General features: G+C 51.0%; 1 protein-coding gene and 1 long non-coding RNA gene across 2 annotated transcripts in view; both read left to right on the forward strand.

The window, feature by feature from the left end:
- The first annotated feature begins 4,238 nt into the window (after positions 1 to 4,238).
- LOC125612808 lies at positions 4,239 to 8,567 on the forward strand. The gene is made up of 2 exons (XR_007343289.1): positions 4,239 to 4,656; positions 6,884 to 8,567. It is a non-coding gene; the product is annotated as an uncharacterized LOC125612808 (long non-coding RNA).
- Positions 8,568 to 13,034: 4,467 nt separating this feature from the next.
- Ube2s (ubiquitin conjugating enzyme E2 S) overlaps positions 13,035 to 13,622 on the forward strand; it is a 6,155-nt gene continuing 5,567 nt past the window's right edge. Inside the window, exon 1 of the mRNA XM_015505342.2 lies at positions 13,035 to 13,115. Within this exon, the coding sequence (XP_015360828.1) occupies positions 13,035 to 13,115 (81 nt within the window). The remainder of the gene's footprint in view (positions 13,116 to 13,622) is intronic.

A 13,622-nucleotide genomic window follows, 5' to 3' on the forward strand; every position in this document is an offset into this window, starting at 1 on the left:
ACTGTCAGTGTCGTGTTGGGTGAGGGCCTCCCTCAAGACTTCTAGAAAGACCAGGCTCCAACACCTTCCTCCTGCCTCAGCCTTCTGGGTGGCTGGGACTGCAGGTGGACATCACTGGGCCTGGCTTCCAGCATCCCTTTTATGGGGGGTACCAGGGATTGAACCCAGGGGCACTTAACCTCTGAGCCACACCTCCAGGCCTTTTATTTTTTAAAATTTTTATTTGTTGTAGTTGTAGGTGGACAGAATGCCTTTATTTTATTTGTTTCTGTGGTGCTGAGGATCGAATCCAGTGCCTCACACATGCTAGGCAAGCACTTTGCCACTGAGCTACAGCCCCAGCCCCCCAGGCCTTTTATTTTGAGACAGGGTCTCCCTAAGTTGCCTAGGGCCCCACTAAGTTGCTGAGGCTGGCTTTGAACTTGCCATACTCCTGCCTCAGCCTCCCAAGCCGCTGGGATGACAGGTGTGTGCCATCACGCCCAGCCCAGCATTTCTTTTGAGGGATATCCTAAATGGGGGAAACTGCACGGTGCAGCCCTTCGAAGTGTCAGTTTTTATGATCACTAGAAAACATTCCCCCTCCCATCCAGGGCGTTAGAACATGTGCAAAGTGATGGCCAAAGTTGCCTTCTGGTCTTAGAGCTTGAGTAGACCACAGCAGGGGAAGGTGTCTCCACGTACTGGTTCTACAAACTTTCGGAAAGTTTTCCCCCAGGGGCAACTAAGTGTTGGCCTCTACTTCAAAATAATTTGCACACCACCCTGGAAAGAGATTGGAGAAGGATAAGAGACAAGGAAACAGAAATGCTGGGGTGAGAACGCACGGGGACAGGATGGTGGAGAGGCCGCAGCTGCCAAGCCTTAGTTGGAGATTCCGAGAAGCCGGATCCTATTTTCTGTTATGCCGGTTCACTAACTTATCCAGCAAAATAGTGAACAGAACAAACACTTTCCTGTTCTTGAGGAGCAAGGACCCACGGATGTCCCTAAACCCTCCCATGAGTCTCTCTTGATCGGACTCCTGTTCCTGGCAGCCAAATGCACCCTGACGACAACAGTGACTGTCAGAGAATTCAGAGAAGCAAGGGGAAGGCCAACCAACAGCTCAGAGTCAATGCTATTTGTGTTTTTATGTTTTCTTCCAGAATTCTCCTTATGCAAATAATTTTCTCACAAAACAGAATTCCCATATGTAGGCTGCTCTGCTGCTCTTCACCTATTATCACGAGGGTGTGAAGTCACGTGTTTACGCAACACGTGCACCCAACTAAGTGTACTTGCTGCAGGGAGAGAAACAGGAGTTCAACAGAGTGAGGCAGTCCATGAAAGAGAACGTGGGTGCCCTTCTGTCTGCCCACATTGCTTGGTATGGAACAATCTCCAAGATGTTTTAAGTAGGAAGGCAGGATACAGAACAGTGGGTAAGCCCTCATTTGTGTGAAAGGAGAGAGGGGTAGACTCCAAATATAAACTTGCTCACCGAAGACGCCCATTCTCCTTCAGGGCCCGTGGTAGGATTCCACTTCCCTGCCCATGTGACTGGCCCTGGCTGGTCAAACATGAGTGGACGTACTTTCCAATGGCGTGTTGGAGAGCCCTTGTGCCTTCCTGTCCCTCTGCTGTCATCCCTGGTGATATCTGAGGTATTGGCTCTCTTTCAAACTGGACCCAGGATGATGCCACACAGGGGCCTCAACCACCCCACAATGCACGTGTGGCACGTGACCAGGACGTGGCCTTCCCATGCCAGCCAACAACCTCGTTATGTTCCCAAGGAAAGCAGTCTCCTCTGTGCACACTGTGCTCTGGACGGACAGGTCAAGGGTGAGGCCTGACAGGGGCATTCAGCCTCCCACTTTCCCCCTGGGCCTGGCGCGGGCTCTGTTCCCAGCAGTAGTGTCAGTAAGCACAGCCTCTGGGCTGCTGTCCACGGCCCAAGCTGGATGAAGTCTGCACCAGGCTGCTTCCTGTTTCACTTCTTCCTGTCTCACTTTATATTCCAGACTTTATATTCTGTAACTTACAGAAAGTTTCAAGACTCCTGCATCGGCTTGGCCAGTCCCCTGTGTTGACATTTCACAGGGGGGCTTTTTGGTTTTCTTTGCCACACAAATATCCATGGTGTTTCTTGGAGGCAGTTAAGAGTAGGTCCAGGGGGCTGGGGATGTGGCTCAGGCGGTAGCGCGCTCGCCTGGCATGCGTGCGGCCCGGGTTCGATCCTCAGCACCACATACAAACAAAGATGTTGTGTCCGCCAAAAAATAAAAAATAAATATTAAAAAAAAAAGAGTAGGTCCAACATCATGCCCGTTGCCCGTTGCCCCTGGGGACATTTCTGAAGAGCAAGGACATTCTCCTATGTCCCGCAGTACAATGATCACTGTTAGGACTCAACATTGACCGTCCATGTTCCACCAACTGTCCTGAGATTGTCCTGGAGAACAGTTTTCTTTCCAGTTCCTGATGGCCTAGGACCAGGGCGTCCTCTGGCCAGCATGTCTCTTGAGGACCTTTGCCTTTAACAGTTCCTTTGTCTTTGTTTTCAATGAGGGGTGTTTTGAGGAGTGCAGGAGCCTACTTCGTAGGAGGGCCCTGTGTTTGGGCCCTGAGTTTCCCTCCTGATTAGACCCAGCTCAAAAGGATGTGAGTCCCCGTCCCTCCACCCTGGAACCCCTGCCCTGCTCAGTGCGGCACTGGTGCCCTTGGTAAAGTACAGGCAGGCTCCCTGCTGTGGACCCCAAACCTAGCCCACCCTGACGGATTCAGGAGGGGCCAGTAAGGAGGTAGTCTATGTTAAAGGAGGTCATGGGGCTCTGATAGGATTCAAGTCCTCATAGGAAGTGATACCAGAGGGCTCTATGCCCCCACAGGAAGAGCTCAGTGAGACTGGGTTGTCTGCAGCCACAAAAAAAGTCCTCAGTGGAAACCGGAACTGCCACACTGTGATCTTCAACTTCCAGGCTCCAGAACTGTGAGAAAATACATTTCTGTTTTTTGGTTTTTTTTAAATATCTTTTCAGTTGTAGATGGACACAATATCTTTAGTTGTTTATTGCTACATGATGCGAGGATCTAACCCAGGGCCTCGCACTAGGAGGCAGGCGCTCTACCACTGAGCCCCAGCCCTAGCCCTACATTTCTGGTTTTTAAGCCCCTCTGTGACCAATGAGCCCCTTGGCCAGGGCACCAGAAAGGTACTATTTTTTCCCTTTGCAGTTAGGAAGTGCCTCACCTGGAGGACACTCTGAAGCTACAGGTATCTTGTTCCTCCTCAATTTTCCACCTGCTGCTCCAGCCTCCACAGGTGACTCTCCTGCCTGAATCAATTATTATCATGATGTTTGAATATAGAAATCTTCAAAATATTTGCATATCAGCCAGGCACAGTGGTACACACCTGTAATCCCAGCAGCTGGGCAGGCTGAAGCAGAAGAATGTGAGTTCAAGGCCAGCCTCAGTAACAGCAAGACCCTGTCTCTAAACAAAAATGTAAATTGGCTAGAAGTATACCTCACACACACAAGATTTAAATATCATTCTTCAAAAGATTGAATAGCAACGTTCAGATGATACTATTCTACTTCATTATTCCTTCAACATTTATTAGTATTTGCTAATGGGTTTTTTTTCCACTTTATTTTGCATTGTTGTTGTTGTCATAGTACTGGGGGTGGCACCCAGGGGTGCTGTACCATAGAGCTACATCTCCAGCCCTTTGTATTTTTCATTTTGAGACAGAGTCTAAGTTACTGAGGCTGGCCTCCAACTTGCAATCCTCCTGCCTCAGCCTCTGAGTTGTTGGAATTACAGTCATGCACTACTGCTGCAGGCTCATGGCTCATTTTTCAGGGAAAAGGATCTAGCACTTTCATCAGATTCCTTTGTTATGGGCCAGGCTATATGGGCAATGACCAAACAGACTCCATTTTACCCTGAGACTCCATATCATGTAAGAAATTCTTCTCCCATGGGAAAGCCCCGCCTCTGTTCCCACTAATAGTTTCCTAGCAGAGCATACTTGGCAACACAAAATAGTAATTCTTATACAATGTAAAATTGTTCTCTTTGCTTTCCATTTTTCTGGGGCAATGCACATTGTCAGAGATTGATTGTCTAGACGTTAGTAACCACTCTCTATCTTGTGCTGAACTAGGGTCATTTTGACCTCCTTCCCTTCTGCTTGCTTGCTACTATGCCAACCTGGAAATTCCCATGGGAAATACCAACTTACCCATTGCATTGTCTCGCTAACTGCCCAATTCAGCTTCTGTACCTGCATTCTTGCAGCTACGTCAACCCAGATGTGGTTTTTGCCTTTAAATATCCTAAAATGCTCAGGCTCGGGGCTTTTCCTTGTAGAGACAGTTAGGGGTGCTGCAGGGAGCAGTCACCAGCCGGCTAGCTAAATAAAGACTCTTCAATTTGGACAAAACTGGGACTCGGTATGCTTTCTGAGTGACCTGCCCTGAAATGTTTGGAGGCCCCAGCGAGATCTACTTTTCTTGCATTCTGGTGGTCGAACAAGGAAGGTGAGGTGGTGGAACGATCACCTAGGGGAAGGCCTCTGAAAAGATGTTCCTCAGCCCTAGGGCCATCTCTCCACCAACCCCCACCCACCTAAAACTACAAGAGTCATCTGTTTCCCCAGGGAAGGTAAGTCTGGTCTCCCTTGGTCCCCTGGTCCGAGTCTGGTCTCCCTTGGTCCTCTGGTCCGAGTCTGGTTTCCCTTGGTCCTCTGGTCCGAGTCTGGTTTTCTGTAGGTTAAATTTGTCTTTGGTGCCTTACCTGTTGTGTGTTTCATTGTCCTGTCTTGTTTATTGTTTGTTATTGTTTGTCCCCTTTCTGTTTGACGTTAATTTCTACCTCAGTTTGTTTCTAAAGTTAAAAAAAAAAATGGTTAAAAGGGCACTTAGGATTCACACAACAAATCCACCATGATTTCTGATGGCTCTTGTCTATTGTGTTGAATTGGTGCAAACCAGCCCCATCTGGGCTCAGGTGTCCCCAGTTTCCTGGGGAAAGCAATACTGAGGAGCATCTTCCTGTATACCACTCTGCGCCCTCCGTCAGTCCCTCAGGAAGCCCTCCCGGAGGCAGACAGTTGGGTGGAGGCCTGGCTGCTTTGGAGGACTTCTGCCAGACAATGCCAACTGCAGCACAGAAAGCCTGAGTCCATCCATCTGGGTGAGAAGTATGTCTGCTCCCATTCTCACCCTGGCTGGGCACTTCCTGCTTATTCTTGGCGTCTTTTTCAGAGCAGTTAAGGAAGCCCTGAAAGCCTAGCCTGGCCCTGGGCTCCAGGGTTTGTGTCTGCCACTAGAGGGAGCGCCTGGTCCACTTAGGAGCACACTTAGGAATCAGCAGCAATGCTCTCACCAGGAAAGCAGACCTCTGCTCTGGAAGCACAAAGCAAAGTGGTTCCCACAGCTACCCACGCCAGTGTGTACAGAGACTTCAAGCTGCAGCCATGAGTGGCTGCGTACAAAGATTCAGGCTGGTCAGGGGCAGGGAACCACAGCCAGCGGACTGAGAAGCCCACTGGGAAGAAAGGAAACGCAAATAAAAGCGGAGACACTTTCCTTGTCCCAGGACTGCCACTATTTTGTTAAATCTTCATTCAAATGTCACTTTCTCACTGCAGCTGCCCATTTAGACTGTGCCCCAGCATTCCTGAACCTCTTTCAGCCTGCTCTGATTTTCACAGCTACTAATATGTCTTAATAACTACAGGCTGAACCCAAGACCCTCACAGTGTGAGCACTGGACACCCTGCGTCCTGGGTTGCCCCTGGCCTCAGGCCAACCCCAACAGTCATCACCCACTCTCAGTACTTACTGTTAATCACCTGTCTGCCGCTGGCATGGAAGCCCCAGGAGGACAGGGATTTTGTCTCTAACGCGTCCTTTGATGTGTCCCAGACACCCAGAACAGTGCTTGGCATGCTGCTGGTGCTAAATAAACATGTGCTGCAGAAGCAAGTCACGTCCTCATGGTAAGAACCCAAAGAGGAGAACCTGCCAAGGACCACTTGGCAGAATGGCAAGTACACACACTCAGAGCCTGTGGGATTCCAGAGTTTCTCCAAGTTTCTCCTGCAGAGCTGTTCACAGCTGTGCCACAGACGAATGCACGGGACACTCACTGTGGCATCTGCCCACAGCAGACCCTGCCTGGGTGCCATTAGATACAGGACACTTCTGGAGGAACAAAGTGCAGTTTAAGAGTTGAAGGCAGTCGCTGACGAGGAGCTGCCAACCTGTGGATGGACGGGCCTCAAAGTGTCCAGGACACATGGGCAGAAAACATGGCTGCCAGTAGGGGGAGAACACAGAGGGAAGGAGGGCTGGGGCTCCTCTCATTGCCCTCCCTGCACTCCGTGGCCAGAATTCCCCCCAAGCACGGGTTTCTTTTATAATTTAACACTGAGGGACATGGGAACCAAGGCTAGTTCTGGAGCAAAAATTCAAGCCAAGGGGCAATTTAGGTTTCGTTGAGGAAAAGTAAATTTCTGAATAACCAAAATTTATGAAGGATGAGTGACTGTCCCCATTCATCCTCTGACAATTCCTGCCCATTGCTAGGCCACTTCTTCAAATCGCCTTTCTCGCCCCACAGCCACCACCCTAACCCAGGTCACAACCAACTGGATGCTGGACTTTGCCTCCACCCTCAACATTCCAGGATCCTCTCCAGATGGGAACCAAGCTGGCACAGATCCAGGGAGAGCACCACCAAGCCTGCCCAAGGCCTCTTGAGGTCCGCAGACCCTGGCCTCTCTTCACCACCTGTCCCGGCTCAGATTTGTCTGTCTCTTTACCCCATCCTTCTCTCTTCTTGCAGTTCCTCCCATCACACTAATTTCTTTTTAAATTCTCTTTAGGTATCAATGACTTGGCTGGGAGTATAACTCAGCGGTAGTTTGCCTAGCATGCATGAGGACCCAGGTTTGGTCTCCATCACCACCAAAATAAGTAAATGGCAGCTGTATTGAGACATAATCCATATGCCTTCAAGTCTACCCATCTGTAGTGCCCACTTCCGTGTCTTGTTAGTATGTCCCCAGAGTGCAACATCGGGACTCAGCACCTGCCACACCCAGGGAGCCTGTGCTCACAGTTATCCAGCCATCACTCCATGCCCCTGGCCCTGGCAACCCCTCACCTACTTGCTCGCTCTGTGGATTTGGCTGTTCTGGACATTTTGTGTAAATGGAACCATATAATGTGTTTTTTGTGACTGGCATCTCTCACCTAGCATAAGGATCTCGGGGCACATCCCTTCTGAAACACACATCACTGTGCTAGCCCTCTCCATGGCTGAATAACATTCCAGCCCATGTCCGCCCACGCACAGCTGAGGGCCATCTGGGTTGTGTCCATCTTTTGGCTATTGTGCACATGCTTCTGTGAACATCTGCATATGACTTTGTGTGGACAGTGTCATTTCTCCTGGGTAAGCACCTAGGAGTGGACTAGCTGTGTCATGTCGTAACTCTTGAGCCATTTGACTCTATCCACAACAGCTGCATCATGTGACACACCTACCTACAGTGTGTGAAGTTTACGGCTGCACTAAATTCTTCGCTTTCACTTGTTATTGTTATGTTTGGTGCTAGGATAGAACCTAGGGTCTTGCACATGCTAGGCCTGTGCTATACCACTGAACCACCCATCAGCCCTTTTTTTCTTGAGACAGGTCTTGTTAAGTTCTCCAGGCTGCCCTCGAACTCGCATCCTCCTGCCTCAGCCTCACAAGTCACTGGGATCGCAGACACACCACCACTGCTCAGCCTGTTACCATCTTCTCCTTAACCACTGAGCCACATCCCCAGCCTTTTTTTATTTTTTGAGACAGGGTCTCATAAAGTTGATTGGGGCCTCCCTAAATTGCTGAGGCTGGCTTTGAACTTGCAATCCTCCTGCCTCAGCCACCCCAGCCACTGGGATTGACAGCCGTGCACCCTGGTGCCCGGCATGTTGCTGTCTTCTTGCCAGCCCTCCTACTGGGATGAAGTGCCTCTCCTGAGGTTTTGATTTCCATCCCTGATGGTGGTGATGTGAAACGTCTTTGCCTGTGTTCAGTGGCTGTTTCTATATCTTCTTTGGAAGAATGCCTGTTCAGCTCCTTTGCCCATTTTTAACTGGGTTATGTGTCCTTTTGTTCTTCATATGTTCCAGACGTCAGCCCCTTGGCAGATCCTTGGTTTTCAAAAAAAGTCTTTTTCCATCCTGCAAGTTGCCTTCCACTTTGTGTGTGCACGTGCAGGCTTGTGGGTGTGCAGTGTGGGATGGAACCCAGGCCTCTGTGCGCACTAAGCTAGACCTCAGCCTTGTCTTTTCACTTTTTTTTTTGGCAGTGCTGGACCTTGCAGCACTAGGCAAGCACCCACCACTGACCTAGCTACACTCCCAGCCCATCTTTCCACTTCTTTTAATGTGTATGTGGTGCTGGGGACTGAGCCCAGGGCCTGGTGCAGGTGAGGCAAGCGCTCTATGGATGGAGCTGTGTCCGCAGCTTTTCACTTTGGATGGTGTTCTTTGAAGCATGAAAGTTTTTAATTTGAAGTCCAATTTTCCTATTTTCCTTTTGTTGTTTGTGCTTTAGAAGTCGTGTCTCAGAAACCACTGCCTGATGCATACAAGGTCATGAAGGGCTATCCCTATAGTTTTTTGGGGGGTGGGGGTGGGGGGTATTGGTTTTGGCTTTTGGTGGTGCTGGGATGGAATCCATGGCCTTAGGCCTTCTACTCAAGCACTACTGAGCTATACCTTCAGTCTCCTGTGGTTTTTTCCCTAAGAGCTGCCAATCTAATATACAATGACCCAAAATGACATCTCAGAGAGCAACTACACTCCTACAGGTGAGTCACTAATATTTCCTCTTTTCCAATTCTTTCTTTTTGGTACTGTGGATTGAACCCAGAGGTGCTCTGCCACTGAGCCACATCCCTGGTCCCCTTTATTTTTTGAGACAGGGTCTCATGAAGTTGCTTAAGATCTCGCTGAGTTACAAGTTGCACTTGCCACCTCCTGCCTCAGCCTTGAGCCACTGGAATCACAGGTGTGTGTCACTACACACAGCTCCTCTTTGCTTTTTAAAATGACAGTGATGTTCCAGTTACTGCTTTCCCTCACGCACCCGGCCTTGGCCCAGCCTGCCTGGCACACCCTTCTCTCACCCCACCCCATCATCCTGTTGATGCCCCCCTCTCCCTTGGCCCTCAGCCTGGGCATCATCTCTTCCTGGAGGCCACCAAGTCCAGGTGGTGCTCCACTGCTATGAGCCAAGAGATGGCCTAGAGCTGGCATGATGATGTGTGCCTGCAGTCCCAGCTACTCGGCAGGTAGAGGGGGAGGAAGATGGCTGGAGTCCAGGAGTTCAAGGCCAGGAGTTCAAGGCCAGTCTGGGTAACACAGGAAAACACTGCTTCAAACAAAACAAACAAAACGGCTGGCACTTGCCCCCAGAGAAAGCAGGTTTCCACTGGGGTCATTCAAAACCTCTCTGCCACTGCCATAAACTCAGAGTTCCCTGAAGGCAAGGGTCAAGCCTGGTTTTGACATCTGCCCCTTGTCTTTCTGCACAGCCCCTGACACAAGCCACACTGATAGGGCACAGACAGATGCCAGTGGAGGGAACATGAGGTCCAGGGAATGATCCGGTAACTGGCCTGCTGTGCAGACCCCAACGTGTTATTTCCCAAGAAGCAATTCACCTGCAGCTCTGCCTGGCTTCAGTGGACAGGATACACTAAAACCCTCAGTAAACTACCTGTTATCTGCAAGAGGAAGGCAGGCCTGAAATAATGTTGGTAAGAGGGACCCAAGTTACCCTGAAGGGAGATTTTGTGTACCCTTTCATAGGCCAGACCCTGAAACTCAGGGAAATAAGGATAATTCCTCCAAACCATAAAATATGTAAGAATTTATAGTTAAAAACCCAATTAAAACTGGTCAGCATGGGCCAAAGTGACCTAGAGTTCTCATGGCAGTCAAGTCAAGGGTGGATCTGGGCAGGAATCTGATAACTTCTCTAGGATCACCAACAAAACTGGAGGGCAGGAAGGGCAAACTGTCCCTCTCCTCTCTGAGAGGAACTACTGTCTCCCTTGAGAATGTCCCCTTTCCTATCCCTTCAATAACCTCATACCTATTTCTGCAAGTGACAGGTCTGAAATCTTTCTGATTTGATTGCAAGAGGCAGGGTTTGAAGGGGGTCTTCACAGTGCCTCAGTTTCCCGGAAGGCCCCAGCTCCTGGATGATGTCCCACTGTCACCTCTCCCTTGGTAACGGTGACATCCTCACCCTGCCCATCTTCCCACCACTCCATGGCCCATCCTGGATCCCACAGAGTCCTGTGGTGGCACAGAGAGCACAGAGCCAGGTTCCAATCCCCTCACTCCTGGCGCTGGCCATCTCTGTGAGACCCTCACCCACCGCCCTTCGCGTCTGTCATGCCGCCACACTCCCCCAGCTGTCCTGGACCCTCTTTCTCTATGGCTGCTCTCCTTTGCCATCCCTTCTCAGGGTTTTCCAACAGCCTCCTCCCTGGCCCTTCCACCTCCACCTCGCTGAGAGTGGGCTGAGACAACCTGAGCCATATCATGAACTCCTCTGCTCAAGACCCTGCAGTGGCGCCCGATTCCCGCAGAGAAGAGGCCAGAGTCCTAAACTAGTCCTAGAAAATGCTCCGTGACACCCCACCCCACTACCACACTCTACCTTGCTCACTCTTTCCCAGCCCACCTGCCTCTGGGAAGCTCCTGAGGTACGCGAGACCTGTGTTCCCACTGATGGGAATGTCCTTCCTCTGATACCTGTATAGCTCAACTCCTTCAAACTTGGGTCCCGTTGACACCTGTTCAGGAGGCCTGCCCTGACCTCCCCACTTTCAATTCACCACCACACAGCCTGGCACCCCAGGCCCTTTTCCCCTACTCTACTCGTCATTTCCATGACACTGCCTTCTCAAACCACATTCAGTCACGAGTCACCGAACAAGATCTGAGATCAGTGTCATTTGGCAAACACTCTGCCTTTACATACATAATGACGTAGGATGTAAGATGGGCAGGCCCCTGCATACCTAGGACATGAGGTAGGCCTACCCTCCACAGCTGCAGCCACGCAGCACATGACCACACTAAGTACGGCAGGCAACTATAACCGTGGTGTCTGTGTATCTAAACATATACAATGTGAAGTAAAAACACTAGGCCATAGGTTTCTTTAGTTCCAATCCAATCTTGAGGAACCACCACCATAAGTACACAGTCCATTACTGACCACGATGGTGCTATGTGGCGAGTGACCCTGTCTGCACTCCTTGTTCTGCCTTTGCGTGTGTCTTCCCTCACTCCAACAAGCCCATAGCATCCTCGTCTGCATCCAGATTGGTGCCTGACACACAGCAGGTGCTCAATAAACACTCACCAAATGGGTCAACGCTTTCAATTTGTCCAGCATTCTGCTAGGGGTGGAGGCCCTACCAAGACCCCTGCTCCCCTGGCACTGATCTTCTAGTTGAGGGAAACAAGTAAATAACTGCAATTCTTTTTTAAAAAACTTTTTAGTTTAGGTGGACACAATATCTTTGTTTTGTTTTTATGTGGTGCTGAGGATCGAACCCAGTGCCTCATGCAAAAGAGCTCACAGGCCCTGCAGGATTGGGGTATCCAACACATAGTGGAGAGGAGGGCCCTTGAGGTTTTTTTTGTTTTTTTTTTAATCAGGAGTGGGGCACCCCAGCTTTGTGGTTTAAAGCTGGGCGGGGAAAACACAGCCTGAGGGCCACCTATGCCTGCCACTTGTTCTCAGAAACAGCTTTGTAGGCACACAGCCACACCCATCCACTGTCTAGAGCTGTGATGGCAGAGGTGAGTAGGCTGGCACCAAGCCCAAAGGGTCACAAGGTCCAAGAACCTTTACAGGGAAGGTCACCAGTCCAAATTTATGATGAAGATTCAGGGTGCAGGTGACCGTTTCCCTCTCCCTCATCCCACGTCAAATCAACACCAGTTCCTGTTGGCATTCCCTGTGGAGTCCCATTCCTTTTCCCATCCCACTGCCACCAGTCCTACTGGAGCCACCATCTCCACCTGGACCATCACACATGCTTACTGGCCTCCTTGTTTCTGCCCACAAGGGAGATGGAGGCATGTCGCGCTCCCCAGTGGCTCCAATGCTCCAAGAAGAAACAAAACAGACACCATGGCCCAGGAGGCCCTGCAGGATAAATCAACTTCTTCCCCTGACCTCAAGCCTGGGCAAGAACCCATGATCACTCCTGCCCAGCCTTGATGGCCTTCTGCTGGTTCCCCAAGCACTCAGCAAGATCCCTCTCACCAGGCCTTTGCACGGCAGGTCCTGAGTTCAAAATGCTTCTCCTATATACCTCCCCACAGCCCTGAAGGTCATTCCTCAGGGAGCCCTTCCCTGCACAGCCAAGGCAAGACCTAACCCTAACCCTAACCCCACTCTGACCTACGGTCCTAGTCTTCATCATTCACTGCCATGACACCTGAGGACCTACGGTCTCACTGTCTGGCTCGCCCATGATAGCCCAGGTCTTGTCCCTTTTACTTTCTGCTGGGTCCCTTCGGCTTCTTGCAGCCACATGGCAGGTGAATGAATGCAGGCGTCCAGAGATAATCATGAAATCCACCTGCCAAGATTCAAGAGACCAAGTGTATGAAGAAATTAGAAGGGTGCCTGGCACACAGCACCCACATAATATTAACCTTTAGTGTCACCAGGATGACCACTAGCTCCACCTGGTCCCAGGTTGGGGGTGGCCTCCAACTCCCTCAGTTTCCTTGCCTGTTAAATGGGGAGGAATCATGCACCCAGCTGACTAAACCGGGTGATCAGGCGTGTGAGATGCCCACGTGTGGCCAGTTCTCCACGAAATGGTCACAGGTTGCTGCTCTGCCGCAGGTCTCTCTTAAACATCCCTCCTTCCTTTTCCAGGAAGACTGCCCCTGAGGGAAAGCTGGTGGCCAGGCTAGGCCCGAATATTGCTGCCCCTGCCCATGGCTGGGAAGGCCAGCAAACTAGGGACTGCTGTGGGTGCCCCAGGGTGCGAGGATGTGCAGACCTGCACAGATGCCGAGGTGGGCAGCTCCCCCTGCACCTCCGGAAGGCCAGCCCTGGAGCCCTGGCCTCGTCCACCTGACTGACAGGAGGCCGCAGCTGTGCTTCCCAGGAGGCACAGCGAGTTCCAGAGAAGGCCCTGGGCTCTCCGCCCTTCCCTGCCATCCCTAGGGATCCCAGATCCCACTGGCCACGTAAGGAAACGGAGCTGGGCAGGACGAGGTCACACAGTGCGGGGCCAGCGGTCCAAGCCTTCGGGCTACTTGGGCCTTCCTCGTCTGTGGGCCTTCTCAATGCAGACGTGTGCCAGGTCACTTCCTGCACAAAATGGCGCCCCACAGAAAGACCTCAGCGACTCCAGGGTCCACCCCGACCCTGGTGGAGAGGCGGGAGCGCCGACAGGCACCGCGAGCTTATTTGCATACACAAAAACTTCACGAATTTCATTGGCCAGGAGAGGTCTCTCCGCGTTCAACTGGGCTCCCGGCGGTGGATTCCAGTCCTACCCGACCCCGCCTCTCTCATCA

This window comes from Marmota marmota, unplaced genomic scaffold (assembly GCF_001458135.2).
Source record: "Marmota marmota marmota unplaced genomic scaffold, marMar, whole genome shotgun sequence".
Taxonomy (NCBI): Eukaryota; Metazoa; Chordata; class Mammalia; order Rodentia; family Sciuridae; genus Marmota; species Marmota marmota.